The 27,465-nt window shown below is 46.5% G+C and overlaps 3 protein-coding genes across 4 annotated transcripts in view; all 3 read right to left on the bottom strand.

The window, feature by feature from the left end:
* The window catches only part of COL9A3 (collagen type IX alpha 3 chain), a 36,482-nt gene extending 29,153 nt beyond the window's left edge, over positions 1-7,329 (bottom strand). The window contains exons 1-5 of one of the 2 annotated variants that reach the window (XM_077187366.1): positions 6,921-7,329; positions 5,701-5,778; positions 1,458-1,493; positions 804-875; positions 491-544 (exon numbers count right to left, since the gene is read on the bottom strand). In XM_077187366.1, the coding sequence (XP_077043481.1) occupies positions 491-544; positions 804-875; positions 1,458-1,493; positions 5,701-5,778; positions 6,921-6,986 (306 nt within the window). In that variant the 5' untranslated portion in view covers positions 6,987-7,329. Of the gene's footprint in view, positions 1-490; positions 545-803; positions 876-1,457; positions 1,494-5,700; positions 5,779-6,920 lie in introns of those variants that run through there. The other variant, XM_077187367.1, reaches the window with a different exon arrangement.
* Positions 7,330-9,090: 1,761 nt separating this feature from the next.
* OGFR (opioid growth factor receptor) lies at positions 9,091-19,686 on the bottom strand. The gene is made up of 8 exons (XM_054644217.2): positions 19,366-19,686; positions 15,826-15,870; positions 15,077-15,139; positions 14,709-14,793; positions 14,281-14,359; positions 13,755-13,821; positions 13,327-13,475; positions 9,091-12,538 (listed from the first exon to the last, which is right to left on the bottom strand). The coding sequence occupies exons 1-8, from the start codon at positions 19,576-19,578 to the stop codon at positions 11,176-11,178; spliced, it is 2,064 nt and encodes a 687-aa protein (XP_054500192.2). The 5' UTR covers positions 19,579-19,686; the 3' UTR covers positions 9,091-11,175.
* A 942-nt stretch (positions 19,687-20,628) lies between these two features.
* MRGBP (MRG domain binding protein) lies at positions 20,629-26,257 on the bottom strand. The gene is made up of 5 exons (XM_054644390.2): positions 25,174-26,257; positions 24,154-24,275; positions 23,537-23,618; positions 22,972-23,049; positions 20,629-21,959 (listed from the first exon to the last, which is right to left on the bottom strand). The coding sequence occupies exons 1-5, from the start codon at positions 25,685-25,687 to the stop codon at positions 21,769-21,771; spliced, it is 987 nt and encodes a 328-aa protein (XP_054500365.2). The 5' UTR covers positions 25,688-26,257; the 3' UTR covers positions 20,629-21,768.
* Positions 26,258-27,465: the final 1,208 nt, after the last annotated feature.

The following is a 27,465-nucleotide window of genomic DNA, read 5'->3' on the forward strand; positions in this document are numbered from 1 at the left end:
AAAACTCTTATTTCTTGCTAGGCTGGCTGGGGAACACTATGGCAACTAATAATGAAACCATATGGACAGTTCCAGAAATAATAAAAGGCAAAAGTTCAAACAATTAATACACAGTAGCATTAATTATAAACAACACAGATCTCACAACTTGGACTGCAAATAAAGGCCAAAACAACTTCATTTTGATAAACTTCACCACTGAGTCTGTTGACTGCCTCAAGAAATTTTTTGGATACTTGAAATATCCCCAGTCCAGCCACCACTGAGGCAACCCAAGCAGGTTCAAAGCCATGTGAAAGAAAGGTGGATTTCATGCCCTGCCTAATGAAAAGCCAACTGGGGCTGCATTTCAAGGATCCAAATATTCTGCAAGGATTTACATCAGAATCAACACTTGAATATCCCCAATCTACAGCAGAATGTGAAAATCATCCCTACACTCAGTGATAATGAGCATTTAAAGGGATTTAGGATCTAATGAGGTACTCACACGGTCTCCTGGAGGCCCATTTGGGCCAGGTGGGCCATCAGTTCCTGTTAAACCCTGTAAAAAAAAAAAAACCCAAAAGATCAACAGAGTGCCATCCTGTCAGCAACACATCTCAAAATTGTTCTCATATTCATTAATTCAGCCTGGAGTTGCTTCTCCTTCAATTTCTCCTGACATGCAAGACACAGATGTAGGTCCAGAACTCCCTTTCCTTCTCCAGTAGGCACAGAGAAGCTGATGAGACACATCAGGAAAACTCTCCTGCCTGGGTGAAGGGTTTAAAAAACCTAAGAGGAGATGACAAAATACTCACATCCACTCCAGGCAGGCCAGGCAACCCAGCTTCACCTGCAGCTCCAGGCTTCCCTGGTGCACCTTTTGGCCCCTACATGAGGGAAACAGTCAATTATTATAACAAAATAACAGGAGAAACACAGCAAGGATGAAGGGATGGAAATTCATTTGTTGATGTGTTAATCCTGCACCGTGCAACATGGGAGAATCCCATGAAGAGAGGTGAATCCTGCTATGAATCCACATCCAAATCCTGAATTTCAGAGCTTTGGCTCATTCCCACGTGCTCACAAGGTGTTCTTAGTAGGGGTAGGAAGGGATGCAGCAAGTGGCCAAAGCAAAGGGCTCTCTCTGGTACAGGGTTGGGCACCCTGGCAGGCTGAGGGGCTGCAGCAGACTCAGAGAAGTGCCAAAAATGACCCTGTAATGTGGCTTGGTGCCGTGACACCCGTCCCCATACAGACAACCTTTATCTCACTTGTTCATCAATTTAACTTTCATTCTCTTTCACTGATTGCAACGAAGCAGGAGAATGTGTTTGTCCCCTGAGCATCCCCACTCCTGGGAATTCTGTGGCAGGTGAAGAGGAGAGCAAGGCTCTAAGTGCATCCAGCTCGTGTCCTGTGTCCTCTTGAAAGGATGGAAAAGTCAGTACCAAGCAGGAAATACTTACTGGTGGGCCTGGCAAACCAGGAGGGCCTGGCTCTCCCTAGAGGAAAGAGGAACAAGCATTAGTGCTGAACCTTTGTTGACTTTTTCCAGCAAGGGGGTTCCCAACTGCACCCCAACCTCTCCTTGTGCCCCTCTGGGATTTCCCTGGCTCAGTCTCAGGAGCTGATGCTCTAAACCCTGCTGCCCCCTCAGCAGGAGGAGCCTTTTCCAAATCTGGGGAGATCCACATCCCCAGCCCCCCAGAGAGAACCAGTGCTCCTGAACGGTGCCCCCAGAGCTTTCAGCTCCTTCCAGACGTGGTCAGAGTTTATTTCCCCTTGGGAGTGGCTGCGAGTGGGGCAGAGGGGAAGCTGGATGGGTGTCCCAGCTTCCAAACATCTTCCTGGTGATACAGGGATCAAATGCAGCTTTCCAGGGCACAGCATGGAGCTGTGGTACTGCCAGGAGGTGGGGATTACACCACAAAGTGAAGAATGAACCAGCTGTCTACAATGATTTTCTCCATATGACTAAACTTGGACAGGGAAAGCAAACAAGCACAGCCCCCAACTGATTTCCACCTAATCCAATTGCACAATCTGCATTAAGCACAATTTTCATACAATATTTCAAAAGCACTCTAATTTTTCTCTATTGTAATAAAAAGAAACTTTTAAGAACAGCATTAAAGGTGTTTGTGAGACAACATTTTGTGAGTCTTTAATCACTTCTTCCAGCTCAACCAGTTGGAATGCCTTTCATGAGTGCTGTGTGTGGACTCCAGGCAAAAATTTGTATTTTATTGTTAGGCCCCAAAAGAAGCAAACTTGTGAAGAGCAGGAGCTTGACTGGAGCTTGGCTTCCAACTGATCCCACAGAGAAACCACTTTGTGTCCCAGCCCAGAGGGTTCCTGCCCTGCTGGCTGCAGGGTAAGTGCACTGGATATTGTGAGAGCTATTGAGGGTGAGCAGAGGCAAAGGGGCAGCCCTGGAAGGGGAAGATCTCTGTGGAAGAAGGGTGGTTATTAACAGGGCAAGGCTGGAAATAAAGCACCATCCCTCCCACCATGGGGCTGCTGACCGGGAGGCAGGAGGTGAATCAGAGCTGTGGGATTTACAGCATGTTTCTGTATTTACTGGGAGGGCTGGGGGCAAATCTCTCCAGCCTAGAGCTGCTCAGGATTTATGTCCTGCAGCCCTGACCAAGCAGAGGGGCCCTGGACAGAGGCATCTTTATGCTCTGACTTGCTGAAGCAGCTCCTTCAGTGTCCTTTGCCCACAGCTTTTCCATAAATAGTGATCATAGCAGGCTGGGGAAGGTTCCCTGCCCAGGAAATGAAAGGAGCAGTTCTTTGGAAATGAAAAGGCAGCTGGAAAGGGCTGCAGGGGTGGTTTGCTCCCTCCTCCAGCACCTGGGACTGCCAGCCCCTTGTGTTCTTCCTTTCCTCCGTGGTGGGAACCTGCACAGGGAGGTCACAGCACCAGTAAAAAATGCTGGGGACCATCTTAAACCTTGATCCTGTGGTGGTGGTGGACCCCTGCAGGACCCTGCAGGAGCACCAGAACTTCAGAGAGCTGAATCCGAAGCCTAATCAGGGTATGCACCACCAATGCCAGGTCACTGGGAATTAGAGCAAGGGCTGTCAGCAAAAGGAAATGCTCCCCTGGTGCCATGTGGAAGTTTTCTCTTTCTCAGCAAGCCAAGCAGACTTGCAGACAAGGAAGAAAGCAGGGAAAAAAAAAAAAGAAAAAAAAGCTTGATTTTTGAAAAGTGACAATTGCTTATTAGCAATTTAGGGAATTACATCTCCAGAAATAATTCACAGGAACTTGTCACTAATTCTTTCCATCAAAACATGCTGTCTCTAGTCTTGGGAGAGAGATTTTGCTTGTTACTGGGTATGAAACGAGAAGCTTGTTAAAGGCTTTAATTATAAAATATTACAGAGGGACTTAATGTTGCAGCTCCCCCTGAAAGGCAGGGATGAAAGCTGGGCCTTTGAGAAATTGTGCTGATGGAGTTCATGCAAGGAGATATCCTGAATAATTCAGCTGCAGGCTCTGCACCTCTCAGTGCTCACAGCTGATGGTAGGGGGCTGCTGAGCACCTCAGAGCAAGGACACCCAGAGCACTTCCACACCACTTTCATCCCAAGGCACCTGGCACACTGACCTGGCTGGAGTGACTTACAGAGTTCAGGAATACAGTGCAGAAAATTTTCAATTGCAATCTAAGAAAAAAAGTCGCAGCACCAAAAGAAAAATAAAATAATGATTTCACTCTGCAGTGGCATAATTGACACTGCCACTCAGGATCCACATGACCCTCCTCATGCAGCACTAGGGAAATGTAGAACAGTGCTGAATTTTGTTTGCCATCATTTTTTGGAGTGTTCTGACACAAAAGGGCAGCTGGTAAGCAGGGAGGCCGTGTGGTTCTGCTCAACACCAGCCACAGGGCAGCATCTCCTCCTGGAAGGACTCCCTGTCCTGCTGAGGAGCAGGAACCATCCTGGAGCCTTCCCTGGACAGCCAGACCATCTCACCTGAACAGAGACCTGGCCTCCTCCATCCATACAGGGATGGGCTTCAAGCTCAAATTAGAGAATATTTCTGTGCAGCCAAAACTCCAGGCTGAAGCTGGGACTGCAGGACTTTGCACCTTAAACACTTCACCCAGCCTTTTGATTAATTAGGGCTAAGTTCTTCACATTAATTAGATGTTGTTATTTGAGCCTGTCCCACGGGGAGCCTTCCAAAGCTTTTAGTTCTGAATAAAAGGGTGAAGGTCCACATGGACTGACACCTCCCTGGGCTCCTGTTTCCAAGAGCAGTCAGAAGCCACGATGCTGCTGCTCCAGAGTTAAATATCCTGTAGAAAGGAGGAACTGAACAACTACAGGGTTTCTTTCCCATTTCCTCTCTGCAGAAGTAGAAACTTGAAGTCTGAAGGGCTTCATCCTTCCCAAACTCTTCTTTTTGCTTCGGCAGTGGATCACAGGCAGCCTTTCCCAAGGTGTGCTGGCCACAGCAAAGCCCTGCTGCAAAGGGGAGCCAGTGTCCTTTGCCCTCTTCTGGGCTGTCCCCTGAAGCCTTTTGTGACACCACCAAAACCAGCTGGGAGCTGCCAAGGGCCAGCTCTGAACGCCTCCCTCTGAACCACAAAACCAGGGGGGGATTCCCAGGAATAGAGACTCCTTTAGCCAAAAGGACACTCAGAGGGAGCAGCTGGAAATCAATGAGGTTCTCTCTTCAGCCCAGCCTGGCTCAGGAAGCTGCAGGGAAAGCTCCCCACTGCAGGCACAAACACTCCTTGTTCACCATGTGTCAGGGAGCTCATACATTTTTTATTTTTTTACCTCCTTATTCAAAAGAAAATGACCTGCATGGAATGAATAGATATTTTCAAGGTTGCTTAAGGGCCCAATTCCAATAAATGCACTTCAGATGAGCTTTAAAAACCCCTGCACTGTTCCATAGGCAGCTCAGAGAGACAAGAGCTGCTCAAAGTGGAAATTGAAGCGGGAACCCAGATTTTGCATTTGATGTGGTCTTGCTGAAGGTCCATCTGATGCTCATTTTATCCACTGCCAACTACAGGACACAATTCAGTCCTTATCCAACAGATGCACAGAAGCAATATTTTGAATTTCTATGGAAACATGAATTAACAGTAACAGAACAAGACTTTCTCCTCCATTAAGTCCTGGGTTATGGAGTCTTCTCCCTCTGCAGGAGGTGTAAGGAGCTGCCTGCTGAAACAAGGGCTCTTCATTTAATTTGCCTTTTGGGCCACTACAAACTCATGTCTGGCAACACAAGAGCCAGATCCTGACACATCCTGTGCCAAAGTGAGGGATAACCATGATGATGATATTGAAATAAAACTAATAAGAAAAAAGCAGTGTCCAGTGCTGCATATTTGAGTCTCTTGCAGCCTCTCTATAAATGTAGATGCTCTGAAGCACCACATAAATCTGTCCTTGAACTGCTGAACGTGCCCTGACCCCACACACATCATACCTCTGCACAAAAGAGAAATATTCTACTTTGCAAGCAGGGTCCCAAACCCCTGAGCTCTCCCTGGGGACAGGGGATTGATCCTGCAAAGAACCTGCTCAGCACCCCCACAGGCTGGTCAGCCTCCTGCAGAACAGGACAGGGATTTTCCAGGTCCATCCCCAGGGATGCCCAGAGGATCTGCAGAGCAGGAGCAGCTTCTCTGCCCACCCCTGGCCCCAGCAGCCCTGCCCTGCCCCACTCACATCAATGCCGTCCTTGCCAGATGGTCCAGGGGGTCCTGGAGGTCCAGGAGGGCCTTGGGGTCCAATTCTTGGAAGGGACTGGGGAAAAGTGAGAGACAAGAACTTGTTTGTCCAACAGAAGGAACACATGGGCAAGATCAGAAATCACTGGCAAAATCCTACAGCTTAACCCTAAATCTGCACCCCCTGCCAGCCTGGGTGGGCTCAGAGCTGCTCCAGGGTACTGCAAGGCTCTTTGGAAAACCCTTTTGACTGAGCACATCCCCAGCTCCTTTTACTGTACTGGGAATGCAAACTGGTCACTGGGCAGCAAAGGGGTTTTGTTGTATGGGAAATTGTTCTGATTACAGGCACATTTTGGGTTGGGCAGAGGAGGAAATGCAAAGCCCATGGAAAAGATGCTATAAATTCATTATTTCTTGCTTGGCAGAAATAATGAATTTATAGCCCCAGTTTGATGGGGTGATGGCAAAGCCAGGCAGACACCAATGAAGACAAGAGGGGAAAGAAAAAGTCTCCTTTCTGAGCAGGGTGCCCGCTGAAATTCTGGGATTTTGGAAAGGTCTGAGGTGGGGGGAAGCAGAGAAAGGTCCAATAAATGACTTCTGTATGGAGAGGGCTCCAGAGAGCAACTGACTGTAGCTTCAGGGAACAAAGGTTTCATTGTAGAAGCAGCTCTGCTCACAGCAGAGCTCTGAATTCCCAAGCCAGGCTGCAAAAATTCCTCACTAACAATGAAAAAGTCACTGAGGAGTCACTTCCCCAGACAATAATATTAACACCAGACAGGGAAGTTTAATACAGCTTCATGTCCCAAGTGAGCAAGGGTTAAACATGCTGTAAGTATTACATTTGAAAATTGATTGAGGGAATGAGTAAAGAAATTCTGATTCAGATAAAGACCCAGATCAGATCAGTTTCGCTGCAGATCTGTTACTTCATTGTAAAAGCAAACTGTTTCTCTTGAATCAACAGATCTTCCCTTTCCAAAGCTTTCCCTCTCATAATTGCAGTCCTGAATGGGAAAACACCACTTCTGCAGAAACAGAAAGCAGCAGTTTTTACACCTACCCACAAGGTACAAACCCAGGTGCACATTTGTAATAAACCTCAGAATAATACCTGCCTATTGCCACATTTCACCCCACAGGTACAGCACACACTCTTTTTTACCCTTACAGGTTTTCCCCTGAGCAGGAGACACAAATGAGGTTTCTCACCTGAGCTGCTGCTGTGGCCAAGAGCTGACACAGGGAGAGGAGCCCAAGGGCAGAGATTCCAGCCATGGTGCCCAGGCTCTGCCTCTCTCCCTTTCCTCCAGGCTGCCAAACCCTTTCTCCTCCAGAGTCCAACAGATCCCTCCTCCTCCTCCTGGCTCTCAGCTTACAGAGCAGAGACTCCTCGCCTCCAGATAAACCTGTGGCTCCAGCTGGAGCAGGGAGAGGGGCTGAGCTTGGAGGAGGTGGGAGAAGGAGGGGGAGCAGCAGAGCAGCTCATTCATGCCCCAGCCTCCTGCTCCTGGAGCCTCTGGAAGGGCTGGGCTGGGAGAAGGGACACAGGAGCACAACTGGGATACTCCAGCTGCAAACACCAAGCTGTTCCTTGGGTCTCACCCAGGATATTTCCCAAAGCCCATCACCACCTCTGTGCTGGACAGGTAAAAAGGAACACAGGGGAGTTTTTCAGTGAATTTTACATTTTTCACCTAACTCCAGGAAACCTGTGACAGTGCATGATCACCACAGAGAAATGCACTTACTGCATAGTGAGGTGCTTTGTTAGCTCTGGAAGTTGTTCACATCTGGTTTCAGGGTTTTTTTTAGGGTGATCTGAAGAGCACTGATTCCTTGAGAAATGATGAATGCTGGTCAGAAAACACAATCACAGACAGGTACAAGGAGGAAGGGAAAAGGAGGAACATTCTCAAAGGCACAAAGAAATATCTGAAAGGCTGTGAGGAAGGAAAGAGGACAGTTCCCTGCCTGGTGACCCCAAATGGCAGGAGATTGATGAAGATGCATCTCCTGCAATGAGCTTTATGCTTCCCTTTGTTGATTAAAGGCAATTTCATCCAAAGCAGGGCTTGGATGTGGGGAGGAATGGTGGCCAGACTCCTCAGGGCTGAAATGACACAGCTCATCTGGTTAGGAACACAAGAGGAGAAGTGGAAAGCTGAGGAATGGAAATACCTGATTTTAGCTTGGCATCTGTGCAACAGGAGGCTTGTAGGAGCACACAGTGTTTGTCTGACCAGCTCCCCAACAGCCAGGATTCCTAGAGCTTTGGCAGAGGGATAAAGGGCTCAGATTTACCAGGTTGCCACAAGATTCTGTGGAATAGCTGGGGACAGAAAGTGTGTCTCTAACTCTTCTTGATGGCTTCAGAGTAACTGGAATCCTTTCTTAGACAGCCCAAACCCTGCAGAGGGAGAGCAGCTTTGCCCAGCTTGTACCTCCACCTCCACACTGAGGCCAGCTGGTGGCAGGAGGGGAGGCAAAGGAGATCCAGACCTTGCCCAGAGCAAGCCAGGGCTGGGGGCTGCAGCAGGTGGAGCCTGCCCAGGAGCAGCACTGGGAGTGTTCCCCTTCAAGACCATCCCACATTTCCAGCAGCCCTCCATCCCACACCCACAGGCAGCACAGCTGAGGGGACACAATGGCTCAGAGGAAATTTTTAATTAATCACCACAAAGACACCCCTGTTCTTGTGTCCTGAAGGGAATAAAAAGCCCTGAACTGAAGCTCCCACAGCCAGGCTGGGCAGGAGCCCCAGGGGATGCTCCAAGCAGAGTCCAGGTTTGCTCTGCAGAGCACAATACCTGTGGGAGAAGAGCTGCAAAAGCAACACAAAACATTCTGAAACAAGCAGATACCCCATCCCTGGAAGTGTTCAAAGCCAGGCTGGATGGGGCTTGGAGCAACCTGGTCCAGTGGAAGGTCTCCCTTGGCAGGGAGGTTGGACCAAGATAAACCCTGAGGTCCCTTCCAACCCAAACCATTCTGCAGTTCTGTGATTTCCAAGCACATCATTAAAACAAGCAGCATGGGGGGTGTTTTCCTCTGAAACTGTTTTCCTCTGAAACAAGACTTTCTCCTCCATTAAGTCCTGGGTTATGGAGTCTTCTCCCTCTGCAGGAGGTGTAAGGAGCTGCCTGCTGAAACAAGGGCTCTTCATTTAATTTGCCTTTTGGGCCACTGGACACGTTTTAGAGGTGGAGGAAGACTGGGCAGCACCTCCACAGGAAGAAAGAGCAGCTGTGTGCCATGGTGAGCCCAGCAGAGCACCCTCTTGTTGGGGGGAAACAGGCAACAGCTCATGGCTCCAGGGGCTGGGTAAATACAGGGTCATATCCCACCCTCAAAGATGGAAAAATATAAAAGGAAACTGAGATGCTTTAAAGTCATGCTTTAATAGGGGAATTAACATAACAGACTCCGTGATACAGCTCTGAGTGCTGGCAAACACCTTGTGAACTCACCACACACACCTACAGCCAAAAGTGAACCTGGCAGGAGAGGGAAGGGCTTGGTTTGAGCACTCACTCCAGGCTGGGGGTCAGAGTGAAATCCCATTGAACACAAAACCATAACAAGATATAGGATCTATGCCCCAACTGAGCACATATACACAATGAAAATTTCATTAAATAAGAAAATTACTAAAATCTGTACAAAAGCCACAATTAACAATTCTTAGGAATCTGTTAGGAAAGAATTTTCACTCAACATCTTCAAGTATTTCCATCTGTAGTTAAGTGTATTCTTATTGGCTATTTACCTCCATCTGTTCTTAAGAAGAAAGAAGTATTTTAAAAATATTAAAGCCTTATTTCAGTACATGTGTGACCACGAACATCAGATGTTAGGCTTGCAGACTTTTATTCCCACACACATATGTGGCATGCTGGATCAGAACCTACAGGCTGGGAAGGCAAATCACCCCTCAAATTCCTTGAAAGATAAAGCTTCTTAAGAGCTGTAGCAGAGAGGAAAAACATTGACATTGCACAAGCTGCTGCATCTGCTCCCTGGCATCTCCTACACAAACCAAACAGCACCAAAGAACCTCAAAACCAACCCAAACAACCTGAGCAAACAGCAAGTCCAGACCTTCAGGCTGTTGGAAACAATTTCCTCTGCTTCGTGAAACAGATCCTCTGTTGTAAATTTTTAGGAGTGAAGGTGCTAAACTGTTTTAATGCTCCTTCAGAGCTGCTGGAGGATTGTGCAGTGTGGCAGAACAGCTGACAGGGAGGTCAGGAAGAGAGGCAGGCAAAGAGCTGGCAAGGTCTGAAAGTAAATTCTTGAGGGCTGGAAATAAATGAACCAGACAAGCATAGCCTCTCCAATTAACGTTTCAATTAACTGCCCCACAAAGCCCAGTGGTTTCCAGACATGCTGCACTGGAGCATGCCCTGGCTGGCTGACATTAAAGGCAAAGCAATCCTGCCCTAAGAGGGAAACAGGCTGGATCTGACACATCAAACCTCAGCCATGGGCCTGCAGGAAAGAGCCTCCCCAGGCCACTGCCAATTACCAGCTAAGGCTGACAAAAATGCACTGGGAAATACTTGTGCTGCTTTGGCAACTGAGAAATGAGAGCCTCTGAAACAGTCATGGACAAAAAAATCTGTGGAAGACTATAAAGGGGTTGGAAAACACGGGGAAGGAAGAGCAGCTCTAAACAGTTTTATGCAAAACCTGGAGCTTTTTCTCTTAGAAAGCAGCAGGCAATTTGTAGTCTTAACTCTAACAAGAACTACAAAGCAACCTCTGTGGGGATAAAGAGAATTACTCAGCACTTTGCACCTCAAGAGAACAGAATCTCTACACAAAGGTTCATACTGGTCAGAGACACATTTTGGCTACAGATCTATCCCAGTCTAAAGCCAAACCTACCTTCCTTAGAGGAAGAGAGGCAACTACTTTGACATCATGTGAAATCCATATACTCATCTCTTTTAGAGAAACAGCAATTTTGCCAGGAAAAAACTCCTGGGAAGGTACAGCCTTTCACAGTAACAAACAGAAGTTACACAGCAGTAGAAAGGCATGGCAAATTAGGTCATGCTGTCTTTACATTAAAAATCGTGTCTTTAATAAATACTTAAGTAATTCAAACAAGGAGACAGATCAGTTTTCCTCTTCTCTTTCAGTAGGGACGTAATCAGAATCAAAGCAAAGTGCAAAAATCCCCGTTGCTCCAAGATAGCCCTGAACATCAGATAAAACCCAGCAACAGGACACAGCCTGTCCATGAAGATGAGTAAATTAAGTTTTCCTCTTTAGGGTACCCAAGAGCTGGATCTCACTGAGTTTACTAGAGATGATTAAAAAATCATGGAAGGGTGAAAGTGAGACAGGGGCCAGCTGGATCATCCCAAAGGAAGTTTATTCAGTTCTCCAAGCCACCAAAGCTGGCTCCCAGTACAGGGCAGTGCCATCTCTGCTGGCTCAGGTGCTCACTGTGCTGCTCTCACTCTGCTGCTCCCTGCTCTCCACCAGGCTCTGCTCCATTCTCAGAGCCTTCACCTTTTTCTGGTGGGACCTTAGCACTGTTTTCTTCAGGACAAGTGGGTGTTATGCTCTGCTCATGACTCTCTGGAGCTTGCTTCTCGTCTGTGTCTTCTGCTTGCCCTTTTTCACCTGCCTTTTCCACCTTTTCCTGCTGTCCTACCCCACCTAATTCACTTTTACCCCCCAGGAGTTTGCTGTTGCAGTGGTGCTGATCACCCCCTGCTGAGTTTTGATCTCCACTGGGCTTCCAGCCATCCTTGATTGGAGCAGTGCAGCCAGTCCTGGAAGCAGCTGGGGGTCTCGCAGCCCCACCATCTCCATCACCACCACCCCCCTTCTCACTTGGCACTTCCACAGCTGCACTTTCCTCACTGACACTTCCTTTTCCAGCCTCACCTTTAGCAGCAGATGGATTTGCCTTGGCAGCAGAGGCTGAGGGCCCCATGCTCAGGTTTATGGCCAAGCTCACTTGTTTGCCTCTGGATGTTTTTTTATCAACCTTCCTGCGTTTCACAGCCGCGTCCGCGGCCTCTGGCGCCGCCGGCTCTTTGGTGCTTGAATCATCTTCCTTCAGAGCCTCCTGATCCTCTTCTGCCTGGGAGACTGGCTCTGAGCAGGGGATCTCTGCATCAATTGCACACTCTCCCAGATTATGGGAAATGTTTTCAATATCAGCAGAGTTTTTCAATGATCCATCGCCTTTAGCATCTGCCAAACCTGAATTCAGTTTTCTCTTCTTGCTCTCCTTTGTGCAATCGTTCTCTGCAGTACCCTGCCCTTCTTCAGCTTCATTTTTTAATTCCTCTTCCTCCAGCTGGCCAAATGAAGTTTCTTTTTCCTCTTCATCATCTGCCTTCAAAACACATTTGCTTATCTTCTCCTTTACATGTTCATCACTCATTGCAGGCTGCAACTCCGCAGCATCTCCAGCTTTCTGTTCCACTTCTGAGCACTGGTTCTGATCCTTCTCCACAGGATCACATTTTTGACACTGAGTGTCCTGTTTATCCTCAGGCCTTTGGTGCAGCTGTGCCTTGGCAGAGCGGGGTCTGTACTTTTGGAGTTTGTCATGAGGCCCCCACACGAAGCTGCTCTGAGGTTTGAAGTGTTGCCAAGCATAGTGGATGAGTTCCCTCCTCTTTTCTTTGCTTCTGACAGTGAACAGGAAGTAATCCAAGGCACTTCTCTTGACATTTGGTAATGTCTCCTCAACAAGAGTTTCTGTGAGGAAAAACTTCACCAAGTGCACTTGATAGTCTTCATATCCCATCTCCCCCAGGCACTTCAGGATGCGAGTAATCCTCAAATTGTTGTGGCTGAACCTGGAGGAAACAGATAAGCAAAGCTATCAAGGGAAAGTCTTACAAATCACTGTGAACCTCTGGGACATCTGGAAAATGTTTTATCATTTACTGACTGTGAGCCATTAAAGACTGTTTGACAATGCAAATGGGAGCACAGATGGGCTTACTTTTAAGGCACCCAGTGCTGCTGTTTCCTTTCAGCAGCTCCTTCCTAACCCTCCCTGGGCTGATAGGATTCATCATCATCAGCTGCTTGGAAAGGTTCTGGCTTTCTGAATCAGCCACCAGTAGGTAAGAACCACCATGTTGGGGCAGATACACAAGTCCTGCCCCTGACAGAGAGCCTGCAGTGTTGAGAATGAAAGGATGCTGCCAAAACCTCAGGACTTAAGCTAGACACAGATGGTTTTTCCTTTTTTATTTTAGTACTTGACAGACTTCAAGTTGTTTTTTCTTCTGTGATTATGCTCACTCCTTTCAAGAGGTTAATATTACCAGGAAGGGTTGTTACTCCACAAAACCTGCAGTAATATAAAACCATCCCATTTGCAGAGCACTTTTCACACAAGGACTCACAGCATTTTACACACATTAAGGGTGCTTCATAAACAACCAGGGAACCATATGGAAAGACTTCTATTTTGTAGCTTAACAGAATAAAAGTTAAAAATACTTTTACTAGATAACATTTATCAACAAAAGTCTCCATTCCTCAATGGCTGGGGATTTCCTAGGCTTAGACTTTTTTTTCCCCTTTAAAGAAGTGCCTGGCTGCAGTAAATGCTCAACAGCATCAACACAATCACCTGTTCAAGTTTTCAAATCGTTCTTGCCAATTCTCTGCTCTCTCAAGTTCTCCAGTTTCTTCATTGACCAGGTTGATTCCATAAAATCCCAGCATGAGCTTGTAAGCACGTAAAAACCTGTCCATGACTTCCTTGGACTTCCTAAAGGCCTGAAAACAGGACACAGCAATTAGAAAAAAAATGCAACTCCCTAATTACCTGCACCAGATTAAGTGGCACCTGAATTCTAAACAAGGGTTGATTGTATCACTAGCATTTCACTGCTGACACAAGACAGGCAAATGCTTCACTGTGAGCTCTGTGCACACTAAAAACCCAAGGAAACAACAGGAAAAAAAACACTAGACTTCAAATATAAGGTATTTAGGGGAAATCTTAACACCCTTCAGATCTCAAATTAAAAAGAGACAAAAGCTTAGAATAAATACCTGGATTTCTTGACAGGTGAGTTGCTTGGCATGCCAGTTCATCCCACGTTCACGTAAAGGGAACAGCCTCAAGAGAAAGGAATCTTCAGGTCAGATGAGCAAAGATGATATCCAACCCAGGGTACCCAACTTGTTAAAACCAAAACAGATTCCAAAATCTGTGGTATCACAGGCAGCTCTTGGAGAACTCCCATCCTTAGGGACATAGAAGTCATTTTCTAGTAAACTCCTCCCATAAAAGTATTGTCTACACTAATAACAAAAAACTTTGCTTATGTGGATCTCCCTCTTTGCCTTAACTTTGTGCCACAATACCATAAATGATTGAGATCTACTGCAACACCTGCACTAGAAACCTGTGAACCTGTGCTTTCAGGACTTCTAGTGCTTTGTTTCCTCAGGAGTGCACCTCAACTAACTGAAGTAATTCTGGGCCACGTGTGAAGCTGAAATCAGCAACACAGATCCACCTGACACTTAAAAGAGGCACAACTAGAGAGGCACTGTGTTCATGCAAACAATTTACCACTGTATGTAGGAATGGTTTTCTTCCAGTGTTTCATACTTGTCCCCCCAAGATGAGAGTAGTGTTTCAATAGTCACACCTGCAAGGAAAAGGAAAAGGTGAGGCAAGAAGTGACACCAAATTAAAGTCAGCCAGTCAGTCACTCCACACAGCTCACTATCCTAACCCAGATATTTACACACAAGCATTAGCTCCTCCCACAAGACAACCAGCCAGAAAAATACCTTTGTTTCCTACCACCAGAATACTAAGGAAAATACAGCAGGAATGTTTAAAAATTTAAGTTCTTGATGGGTTTTTATTGGTTTGGGTGGTGGTTTTGGTTAGTTCCTTGGTTTGGTTTGTTATTGTCTCACATGGATGAAACTACTCTTTCATCACCCAGCTGCAGCAGATGGCATAAAGCAGCCACCACACAAGGCACTCACCGTAGGGCACAAAAGGCATCTTATTTTTGTAAAAGTTTAAGTTCTCCATCTCTTCATCCTCATCATTCTCTGGTTCTTTCAAATCCTGGAGATGAGAACAAGAAATGAACAAACAGCAACCCTTGAAAAGGCAATAGTTCTCCTTGCTTTCCCTCACATTCCCTATACATTTCAAGCTAAATCCTCAAAATGTGCTTTGGAAAGTAGCAGCTTGTTTCTGATGCACCCACATGCACATCATCCCTTCCCCCTCACAAATGAATCCTTGGAAGGTGCTGAGCCTGTAAAGCAAAGGCAAAGAGGTGCTCCCAGCTGCAGGAAGAGTTGCTGCAGCAGGAGTGCTGAGGAGCAGCCCCAGGAGCACCTACTGGGTAATGGTTTCTGTATCTCTGCAGGTCTCTCGCCGCGGTCCAGTTGCGCCTCCCGCTGCACTGCAGAGAAGAGACAGAGCAGAGATTCAGAATAAAATCACCTTCTGCAAAATAAAGTAACATTATATAATGTCCTGACTGCCTTCAGCACCTCACACAGGTTCCCCTGCATGTCCTCTGCACTCCCAACACCCCCAAAACCAACCAGACTGGTGCTGTAGTCATGTCTCTGCATTCCTGAAGACAAATTTAAAATAAGAGAAGATAACACCATCTCCTGTCACCAAAATACTTTTTTTTCCTTCTCATCTTATTAATCAAGGTTTTTATGTTTTATGTCTATCTTTTATCCCATTGGGTTTGCCAATGGAAAAGATCAGAACAAGCTGGAGATCCCAAATATGAAAATGGGATTGTTTTTCCTTAACTTAAAGGTTTCAAAACAAGACATGTCTCTGAGCTGCTATAAACCCTAGTGAAGACAGAGGTTAAACCTTAAAATTGTAGAATTTAGGGCACAGAAATATCCCTTGAATTCAAGATTCTCATTCCCTGCAGACCTTGCTGAAAATAAAAGTTTTCTTCATCTTTGCTTTATGCTCAAGATCAGCCTTGATGATTTAGACAGTGGATAGCACCAGAGCCACATGGTCACATTAGATATTTATTGTATTGGACTTCTCTTCCAATCATAACCTTCATTATTACCCATCTTTCCATGTAACCAAATTTTATGTCAAGCCTACCTGAGAACCCCTCCAAGACAGCAGTGAGGAATTTGAGCTTTGATCCTGCAAATAGAAAACATTTAGTTGGAACATTTTGAAACCAAACTTCACTAAGAAAATAAAAAAAAATAGATACAAAATGAGAATACCCACAGCAGTGACTCACAGGATCCTTATTAGTTGCCAAGTGACAGATTTACCTAGTTACAGCTGAATTCACTGTATTTTATGCATAATTCAAATTGCTTCAGAGAAAAACCTGTGGTGCCACATGAATAGGCACCAGGTTCTCATCACAGATGTGCTAGGTTCATTCCAAGTGTCACATTTAGACAGAGCTCACAAAGAACAGCTTTATTTCCCCTCTGAACTACTTCATGGAAATAGAAGTTCCACATATGCCTTAGTTTGAAGTGCATTTTAACTGAAATATGTACATATTTATTTATTTATACATTTGATTACCTCAGTGATAAGGGATTTTGTTACATTTCACAAGCAACATAGACAGGTGCAATCTTGCTGAGTGCTGAACCATCTTATCCCAAACCATGACAGGATTTTATTACAGTGTTCTGTGAATTGAGAACCACCAAAAGGAACAAGACTGCTCATGAATAGAAGGCACCCAAAGCACAGCACAGCCAGGGGGTTCAATGCCAGCTCACAGAGACAACAGGGAAGTTGGGAAATGGGTGTAAGATGTGCAGAATCTTGCAAAACAAGCATTAAGTGAAATTTAGAAGAAAGAAGCAGCAAAAACTCCTCTAAGTCACTTCAGAACCTCATTTGATATTTCTTAAAATCACATGCACAAGAGAAAAATAAAATCACTTTCTAACACTGATCACTAGTTCATTTATTATTAGGGCAGGAATTGGTCTACATTTGTAACACCTTGCTGTAAAGAAGTCACCCATTCAGTTGCCCTGATGACAGTCATGTGGCATTAATGACAATTTTGTTCCCAATTACCAAATATCCCAGAAATTCTTTACATTTAAGGTTCTAAATAACATCCTTGAAGACAGTCAGGTGGGACAGGAGAGCAGAGACTGGATCCCACTTGGAAAGAGAAGGGGTTTGCTGAAGAGTCATTGAAGGTACAGAGACAGATGCAATGCCATCTGCATTGTGTAAGAGGCTGTAGAAGGCCTGTCCAGAAGGAAGCCAGATCCAGACAAAAGGCAACCTGGAGCACAGCAATCCAGAGAACAAGATGGGGAAGCAAAGAGAGCAAAACTCAGCTTTGCTCCTCCAAGCAGGTGTTCCTCCTGGCTCTGTACCAAACTTAAGGCCTTTCTTTCCAGGTAAGAAACACAAACTGAACAGCAAGGCTGAAACCTCTCTGTAGAAATCCAACACCTTTTTGTCTCACAGCAAAACTGAGTGGGTTTCACACACCAAACCTGCATCACACCAGGCAGAATGTGCATTGCTGTGGGAAAGGCAAAGGGAAGCAGAGAACATAACCAGGAGAGGGTGACAGAAAGAGGATCTGGCTGAGAAACCAGCAGGAAAGCTGCTGGAACCAAAGGGGATGCAGACTGTGAACAAGGCACAGGAGCATGAAAGATAAGAGTCCAGAAGAGTGACTGAAACCTTTTGTTGATGCAGACCCATGGGTTTGTTATTAAAACAGCTGATCATGAACTCCAGGTGTTACAGCAGCCTCAGAGGGAACTTCTTAAAACGAACACAACCCCCAAAGTTTCCAAAGCTCACCCATAGAAGCTGAAGGCACTGAAATGCAAGAGAGCTGGAAAGACACACCTGCAGGAACCTCAGGCTGTGAACACTCAGAGACAAAGTGAAATGCAAAGACAGAAGCAGAACTTTATTTTGGAAGCCCATAGCGAAAATAAAAATAAAAAACTCTAACCTCAATACCAAAGAAAGACTTTATCTGCTTCAGGCATAAAGAAAACCATCCAAGCTGAGGGGAGAAGAATGAAAATTAGTGTAAAATAAGCAGAAGTAAGGAACAAGTTTGGGAAATTGATACATGCCTTTGACAGGCTGCAAAGGCATAAATGGCTAGCAGAAGATTTACTGCTTCTTTGTGCATTCATTCTCAGTGCCCTTACAATTTTTTGGACACTGCCAGAGAGAGGTGCCTACACATTCATCACTGAAGGAAGAGCTCCTATTTAAAAATGTAGAATTATATTTCAGGGCTGTCTCAGAGACAACATCCTCCTTTGTAAGGCAAAGCTGGAAAAGTTCACTCACTGGAGTGAAAAAATGGTCATTGCTTTTACAGTTGTCACCATCCAGAGCTGCTCTAAGGAAAACCTGAGGAACAAACACATTCAAACAGAACAATGGGAATGTTCTGGAGTTATTAAAGTTTGTGAAGCCCAGCCATGTACAAAGGAAAAGTTGATAGGGTGCACTCGAACAATGCAAAAAACTTCAAAGGAAATCTCCACCTCTTCCCCTCAGAATTACAGCTATTCCACCCAAAATACCTTTGGCCTTTCCCAGATCTATGTGCACAGACTACTGTTCCTTCAAAAGTGTTTATTTCTATTTTAATGTTTATCAGGGAAAAAAAAAAAGGAAGTTTAATATCAAGCTCTTTTAAAAGTATATTCGTTAGAAAGCTTTATTTGCCTATTTAAATTCTAAAGATAAGGACGAGCCGCAGAAATGAAACTCAAAGTGAAGCAGTGTTTTCCCTTTCTCAGAAAGGGGAGGAGTTAAAGGACTGTAGTGTGTTTTACCTGGCATAGGAAGTACTGAAAAGGATAAAGTTCTATTAACCAAAGCAATGCTGGAGAAGAAATAACTGACCCCCGATGTCAAACTGAAATCCACTGAAAATAACAGAAACCTCAGATAAGACTAACAAATTCATTTTGTTTCAAATAAACATTATTTTAAGGCACCAGACACAAGTGCTTGTGTTTTGCACCTTGCTCAAAACTGCACACGTACCTCTAGTTTTTAAAGCACACCGTTGTTTTTTTTTGGTTTTCAAAGTTGCTCTACACCCGTTCCCTAAGAAATAAAACACGTCTACGAGAAATAAAGAGTTGCAGCTCATTTTTTAAATTGAGCAGGTGTTATATAATGGATTTTTATTGATGGCATGACAGAGCCACCACACAAAGCTGAGGATACCAACCAAAAACTTAAAAGAACATCAATGGCATAACCTCAAACCCAGCAGCCATCAGCAGGGGCGAACAGGCAGGTGCCACACACCACCTGTACTTATGGGATAAAGCACCCACATCATAGGGAGCGGCGAGGAAAAACAAATTAAAATTACATCGCCCAGCTCATGGCAATGTAACCGATCTTGAGGAGACATGAAGTGACAGCACCCCCGTAAACCCTGCTCCTCCAGGGGGATTTGCTTCCCCAGATGAGGACAAATTCCGTGCCGCGGATCCCCCGAGGGCCGCGGAGCCTCGCCTGGCACCGAGCAGGCAGCGAGCAGCGGCTCTGCCCGGGGAACGGACAAGGAAGGGCCGGGAAGGGGCTGGCAGGGCTCCCCTCAGGCCGTGCCGCCCCGCAGGCTCCGCTCTGTCCCCGTGTCCCCACACGCACCTGGCCGTGCCACCAGCCGCACGCCAGGCCCTGCCCCGCAGGCTCCCCCGCATCCTCCGGATCCTCCGCCGCCTCTGCCTCGCCGCCTCCGCCGCCGCCATCCTCCTCCTCCTCCTCCTCCTCCTCTCCCTCCCAGGTGGAGTCGTACTTCCAGAGGTCCGCCTCGTCCTCCGCCTCGTCCTCCTCCGCCCTGAGCGCGTACCAGGCCGCCATGGGAAGGCGAAGAGAAAGGGAAAGCGAAAGGGACCGGACTGTAGCGGCGGGACCGCCCGCGCGCACAAAGCCCGGGCACGTGTGGGGGGGAACGGGGGGACGGAAGCGCGGGCACGCCCCGCCCCCTTCCTGCGCCGCCGCGCCCCATTGGCCGCCGCCCGCGCGGGCTCTGCGCCCGCCCGCACCGCGCCCGGGGGATCCGGCACCGCCCGCGGGCCCCGCGCGGAGCTGAGGGAGCGGCACTCGGGACAGGGATCAGAGAACGGCATTGCCGGCCTTGTACAGGAACAGCGATCAGAGAACGGCATTGCTGCATTGACTGTACAGGAACAGGGCTCAGAGAACGGCATTGCCGGCCTTGTACAGGAACAGCGATCAGAGAACGGCATTGCTGCATTGACTGTACAGGAACAGGGCTCAGAGAACGGCATTGCTGGCCTTGTACAGGAACAGCGATCAGAGAACGGCATTGCTGCATTGACTGTACAGGAACAGGGAATCAGAGAACGGCATTGCCGGCCTTGTACAGGAACAGCGATCAGAGAACGGCATTGCCGGCCTCGGAGAGGAACAGGGATCAGAGAACGGCATTGCCAGCCTTGGACAGAACAGGGATCAAAGAACAGCATTCCCAAAGAGCCAGCACTCTGAAAGTGAAGGGAGCAACAAGCAAAGTGTTTACATTTGCTGATACTCAACTTCACATCCAAACAATTCCTAAAAAGTCGGCATTGCTGCATTGACTGTGAAATCCCCAAGTGCACTTTCCGTGCTACGAGGTTGGTGCTGAGTGGTTGCACCAGTACACACCATTGTCGACATATTTCTACTTCAAGCTGTATAAACATTTCATTGGTAGAGCAAAACTTTTTGATTAGAATCCCATGGATGAGAAGGATTTGCCCACAGGGTCATGAGACTTGAGTTCCAAAATCAGCACTTTATGGCCAAAATCTATGTAGATTGTGACACAGCAATCAACGCTTTAATGCTAAATTACTTCTAAAATAAGTTGGGCCAGATTTTAATCAAGTCACACAACAACTGTCATTTAATAAAATAAAAACAAGTCAAATTTATTCTTTGTATAAAACAAGATAAGCAAATTAGGCAGACAAGAACTTGGCTATGTACCTAGAATACAACCAAAAAATGAGAAGACTCCTAGTGCCTCACCTTGAAGGCAATACTCAAAGATCAAGAAGTAATTCTTCTTTTTATTAACTGATAGTTAATATAGTGAAACAAATTCAGTACCATTTCAGCCTGCTTCATTCACCATTTAACAGGTGTGTGTTGACTGCGATCCATCTTTTGACAACACAAAAATAGGAACTTCATCAAATCTCAATGTTCTAGCATATAAAAGATAAGCATTACAATGTCAGCAAGATTCTTCAGTTGTAGAACAAAACAAACATTTTGGAAAACCAATTCCATTCACATCTACTAAAACTGCTTTAAAAAAATAAATAATTAAGTACAAACCCCACTGTCATACACTACTGTATTACAAATGGATGAAGCAACACCTCCACATTCAGGCACAGCTCAGCTGATCCCTTACAAAACCGTGTGTCATCACCAGATATTTAGGACACTTTCTAAGTATTTGGGCTAAAGGCATTATAATTTTCACTTTACTTATGGTTGAAAAATTTTACATCAAAAAGGGTGAAATGAGGTTCCTCCAGCCAAGAGAGCAACAGAACCTTTCAAATGCAGTGGTCATCTGCATTTAGAATTATTTTAGTTTTACTGAACCAACAAATTGAGGCATTTGATACAAATGGAAGGGAAATGGCCAAACATTACCCACAGATGGTCTCTAAAAGTCACAGACAGCAATGGCAGAAATCCCATTTACAGAAACCACCTCTGCTTTTGATGGCCCATGTGCCCCGTGGGGCACTCTTCCCTCGAGCTGTGCTGACACAGAGTGTGTTGCTGGTTTGAAATGCAGCCCTGGCACTGCCACACCCACCCTCCCCTCTGCCAGCTTTGTCCCCACACCCCGGGGGAGGCGGCTCCTCGCTGCTGCCCAGGAACCCCCCAGCAGAGACAGAGCCAATGCGCAGACTCCTCAAATACTGGCTCAGGTATCTTTTACTTCCTCCCAAAGTTTGTGTGCTGCTCCTTGTTTTTCCTGCTCCCTCCTCCCATCCCAGAGTTTGTCACTGCTCCTCAGCTCTACGTCCTGCGTCGTTTGGCGGCGCTGGGACTCGAGGGGTTGCTGTTGGCATTGAGAACCTTCTCGGTGACTCTGTTGCGCTTCCTCTTATCAGACCCTTCTTTGGATCCAGGATCTGATGAAGTTTTCTCTTTCTCTTTGCTGCTTGGCTTTTCTGTTGTTTTTCCTAAACTTCCAGAGGGTGCAAAAACTGAAACAGGACCAAAGTAATGATTCCAGATCAGAGTCATACACAAAGGCAAACAAGAGTGATATCAAACTTCTTTATATTCCATAAAACTTCTCAAAACAATCGACTCTCAGCATACTTGTCCATCATTTAAGTCTTAAGAAAAAATCTCTGAGAAAGGCACATCTTGCTTTTATTATTTGATTTAAAGACAGGCATATATTTTGACAGGCTAAAAATCAAACTCATTGAGTGGAATTAAACAGCACTTAGTATTAAAATAATTAAAAGAAACACTTACAGAAACATAGGACCAATCTATGGAATTTATAATCAACAGGAGTCATTACATTTGGTACCATAGATAATTTTAAAACTGAACACCCAAAAATTTAATATATTTTAAAATACATTTTAGATCTTTTATTACAGTCTTTAAACACCACTTATTCAGTGATATAAATATGATGAAATTATATAGATAGCAGTTGGCTTTGTCTGTTAGGATAAATAGCAGGATCTCTACTGTTCACATTTGACTTGTTCTACAGCAAAGTGTTAGGAAAACAAGCCTTTTATTTAAAAGCAGCAAGATAATGAGAATAAAATAAAATAAGCACTCTGCCCACCTTCCCATTTCAGCACGCAATTTTACAATCTCTTTTGATTTCTAGGTCCTATTTCCCCCATGACTACAAAGTTCCCAACACAAAGCATTCAAGTTCAGCTTTCTTCCAGAGATCCCCAGATTCCTTCAGACTCCCAGGGGTTTGTCAAGTACATATTAAAGCAAAAAAACCTCCAAAGCTATACAACTTTGTACAGATGCATTAGGAGCAAAGAAGAAATCTTTTCAATAAGCAGCTGCTTACTCTGTGCACTCTTAAATTAGTCAAGTTCTTAGCATGAGCACAGGCTAAGTCTGAGTACAAATCACAAAGTACACTGCATTTGGATTTACATTTTAACATTAATTTCTCAATTACAGTTGGGTTTTAATCTCGTATTACACAGTAGAGAGTTACAAAATTACCTTCTTCAGGACCTGCATGCGTTTCCATCTCTTCTTTTAAAACTTCCTCTTTCACTTCTTCTTCCATCATTACTTTTCCTACAGAAAGCATTGTTGGCAATGGTTAGATGGTTTTAAAGAACCACGTGGACTTTTTCTGGATTAGTAGCCTCTGCATGTTTGCACATATTCCATGCAACGTTCAGCAGTAATTCAGTGCCAAGAAATTATTATTAACATGAGAAAGTGAAATGCTAAACAGGCAAAACATATTGCAATGTCTTATTTGTACTATGATTTTACACTGAATTTTTAGTGTACCTAATAATTGAGAAACATTCCACTGAAGTTTAAAATATCCCAAGAAGTCCTTTGGCAGGTGCTTGAACTTTCTAGTTTCTACTTTGGATAACACACATCAGCTAAATTTCAAAATCCAGCTCTCACTGCTCAACCTGAGATTTCTGTCAAACTCCTGCTCATTTCTATTAGACTTGACAATACATGCTTCTTGGGGGGAGTTTTGTTAAAGATTCTTAGATAAGATTAAAGCAACCAAGAATCAGAGACTGCAATCACATCTCACCTTCTCTCACTTCTTGAATCATTTCATCAGGAAGAGCAAAATTCTTCTCTATATTAGGGAATGGAAGAATCTCAGATTCATGCTTAGAAAGAAAAGAAGGATCTCTGTGAGTGACTGGTAAAGACTTTAATTTGAATTTTGACATGCAATCTCAAGTTCTATTTTACATGCAATTAGGAGCTAAATAATTTTTAACATGACATCTCAGATGTTAGAATCAGGAGGCTTCTGATATCAAGCTGATTACTGAGGTCAGGATACCTGAGATCACAACTCATGATCATTTGAGCTCATTTTAGGAACCTAAACATAGCAATTTCTTATGTAACTTTCTCATTTGACACTTATATATGTATATCAACATTTCCTGGATCAGCATTTAGGCAACTTTAATAGAACATGGCATCAAAAAACCCCCAAAAAATCCTGAGAAGCCACTGCAGGTTTTATTGTCTCCTACTTCATATACTTTTTTATTCAGGGAAAACCCCATCAACTCACTGGAATGACACCTAATTCTAAGTACCATGAAAGGCACGACAGGCCCAGTGATTTTGGCCTGGCAAAATTTCTGAACTCTATGAAGTCATGTGGCAGCACCAACCCTTTATACTCACAAGAGCCTGCATATCATACATGGTGCTGAGATGGTCCCAGATCACTTTGGATGAGATCTGCCGTCCGATATTCTGGCTGAATTTATCCCGGATACAAATCATGTGGAAATGCCGATTCACACCTGGGGGAAGAACCCAGTGCAATTAACACTGCTAGCAGTTTTATTTATGACACTTAGAGACATAAAGAAATTTATTTATTTACTTATAAATTAAAAAAGCCATGTTATTACAAGGCATCAATATATTACAGGAGAGACAGCTGGCCAGGCTGATCTTTCACCCAACACTGCAGGTGCTGATCTCTAGGGAGCTGAGGGTGCCCCTGTGGGTAATTCTAACACAGAGCTTTTAGAGGGGCTGTGTGAAAAACATCCCAAGGGATATAGAGGGAGTGCTGTGTCCAGTTCTGGGCTCCTGAGTACAAGAGAGACACAGAGCTCCAGGTGTGGGTCCACTGAGGGCAACAGAGGAGGAACTGGAGCATCCCCCGGACAATGAAAAGCAGAAAGAGCTGGGCCTGTTCACTCTCCAGATGAGATATCTAAGAGGGGACATCAACAATGTTTATGAATATCTAAAGGGGGGTGCCAAGAGCAATAGGACATAAAGCACTGGGCAGAAACTGATGCACAGGAAGCTCCACCTGAATACGAGGAAGAACTTCTTTACTGCGAGCACTGAAGCTCGCTGCCCAGAGAGTCTGTGGAGCCTCTCTCACTGGAGACATTCCAGAACGGCCTGGACACAATCCCGTGCCATGTGCTCTGCAATGACCCTGCCCAAGCAGGGATCCAGCGCTCTGCGCTGCTGTGGAAGCGCAGGGCAGCCGCTCACCCGGCGGCTCAGGGGCCCGGCGGGCCCGGTGCTCCCTCCCCAGGCCCCGCCGCGCCCCGCGGGCCCGGCCCGGCTGCAGGGCGGGCGCGGGGGCCGCTGGAGCCGCTCGGGAGCCCCCGCCCGGCCCCGCTCCGCTCCCAGGCCCGGCCCCCGCCGCTCCCGGAGGCCGCGGCCCGCGCTCACCTACGGGCTTGTGGCCCAGCATGGCGTGGAACAGGCACACCTCCACCTCCGGGCTCCACACCACCGCCGCCTCCTCCGCCGGCGCGCCGGGCTCCGGCCCGGCCGCCGCCGCCGCCGCCGCGGCTGCAACAGCGGCAGCGACAGCCGCGGCCGCCCCGGGCCCGGCCACGGGCAGCGGCGGCTTCTCCACGGCGGCGGCCGAGCCGCCCTCCGCCTCGCTCATCCCCGCCGCGCCGCGCCCGCAGCGGCTCCTGCCGGCCGGGAGCCGGGCACGGCCGCGCCGGGGCCGGGCCTGGGGCGGGGGAGCCTCGGCGGGGCCGCGCAGGGTCGGGGGGGCTCCTCCGGACGGGGCCGCCCCGCGCTCGCAGCGCCGGAGGCGGGAGCGGGGCACCAGCACCGGCCCTGAGGGACGGGCGAGGCCGCGGCTCGGGCCGGGAGGAGGCTCGGGGACTGCTGGGAACAGCGTGGTGGAGCGCTGGGAAGAGCTTGGGGAACAACTGGGGAAAGAACGCATTACAGGCCTCTGGAAGCGCCTTGCCTCTGGAACAGCGCGGATGTGTTTCAGGGTCTCTTGTTTTATAAGTAAAAAAAGCTGCCGATTTTTTTTAAAAAGGTTGCAGAGTGAGCAGATTGGACCAGTTGCTGCCAGGGTGGAGTTCTAGCTGTTTGTTATTGTAATCACCGGTCGTTTTCGTTAACTACCTGTCGTTGATGGTTAAGAATTCCGCCTTTTGTCGAGTGACACCCCGCTGCTTCCTGGAGGATGACACCCAGACGGTGGAGGAGAAGGGACATTGAGTCAACATGCAAATGATATCGGATCCAGCACGTAGCGGGAGAGACCCCTCACCAAACCTAGCCAAAAACCCCTAAAACAACGAGCCAACACAAAATTAAGAGATCAAAGCGATGTCTGGAGGTGAGGAACAAAGCGCAGAGCCTGAGAGACGCTGAGACCCTTTTTTGCCCCTAGCCACGGAAGGACCTCGGCTAGAGCCAGGACCCTGGGAGTCAAACCAAAAAAATGAACAAGGGATTTTTCTGACAATCTCGTGAGGACGGAATCCCCAGCTCTGCCCACAGACCAGTGGACGAAGCTGTACTCTTGCTCTGAGTCACCCCTGGGAGCAGCGGCGGTGTGAGCGCGGACCTGTTGGTTCTCCCCACCCGAGCGGATCATTTTTAATAAAGGCATTGTAATATATAATAGGGACAATTCATGCTATTAATGTATTGTATAAAATATTGTGAAATCCAAAAGCATGTCTTTTGACCATCCCAGCCGGGAGCAGCTGTCTATTTAGATTCAACTAGTTCCCGGACACAAGTTAAGATGACGATCGATGCCTTAACATAAGAATAGAAGCTTCCAGGGTGATAATCACCGGTTTCTCGAGTTGTCCGGAGCCACCCAAGAGCGATTATCGCCTTGCCGATTGCATCTATCAAGACAGTCAGCGGTGCCAATCTGATACATCTGAATACACGGCTTCCCGGAGCCCATTGTCGCTGACTACACACCTGGACCCAGCTTTTGTCCAGCTTTGCATATGGAAACAAACAGCGATGCGTGTGAAGAGATACAAAGGAAATTCGGTCGTCTTTGCCTCGGGCAGAATAAACTGTATAAAACCTCTCTGCAAGAAGCAGCATTTGTGAACTGAGGAGGAGACTGGCACTCTGGAGGTCAGACCCAGGTTCACCCGGTGTCGACCCCGGGCTCGACACTGTATCTTTGGCTGTGGTGTTTTCTAAGACCAAACTTCGGTCTCGCAGACAAATTAATAAATCTTTGGTAATTTTGGCTCATGATTTGATAATTTATAACAGCATTGAAAAGGAGAAAAGTCTCCTGCCCATGTTTATTTCATCTTGGGCCGGTCGTGGAGGCAGCAGAGTGCTGCCATCCCCACGGGCTCTGCAGGGCTCTGCTCTGCATTTTGAGACCCCTGGACTGGGATGGGAACTGGGGGTCACAGCAGGGCTGGGGGTCAGCCCTGCTGCCCAGCAAACCTGGGCCACCCCCGTGCTTACCCAAAAACTGCCACGGTGGAAGGATGTCCCAAGCCCTGCAACCCTTCTCCTTGTTACAACAGGATCGTTTGATATAAAATTGATCGGTTTTGATCAATATTGATCATTTACATCAGATACCAACCTGGCACTGATGCTTAACAAATAACTGCTTGGCTTGGTTACAAAATGCAGAACCTACCAGCTTTGCCCATCATTTAAGACGTAAAAAAAAAATTGTTTGGGAAGAAAGGGAATGTATTACTCCCTCGGTGATAA

This window comes from Agelaius phoeniceus, chromosome 17, assembly GCF_051311805.1.
Source record: "Agelaius phoeniceus isolate bAgePho1 chromosome 17, bAgePho1.hap1, whole genome shotgun sequence".
NCBI classification, from domain to species: Eukaryota; Metazoa; Chordata; class Aves; order Passeriformes; family Icteridae; genus Agelaius; species Agelaius phoeniceus.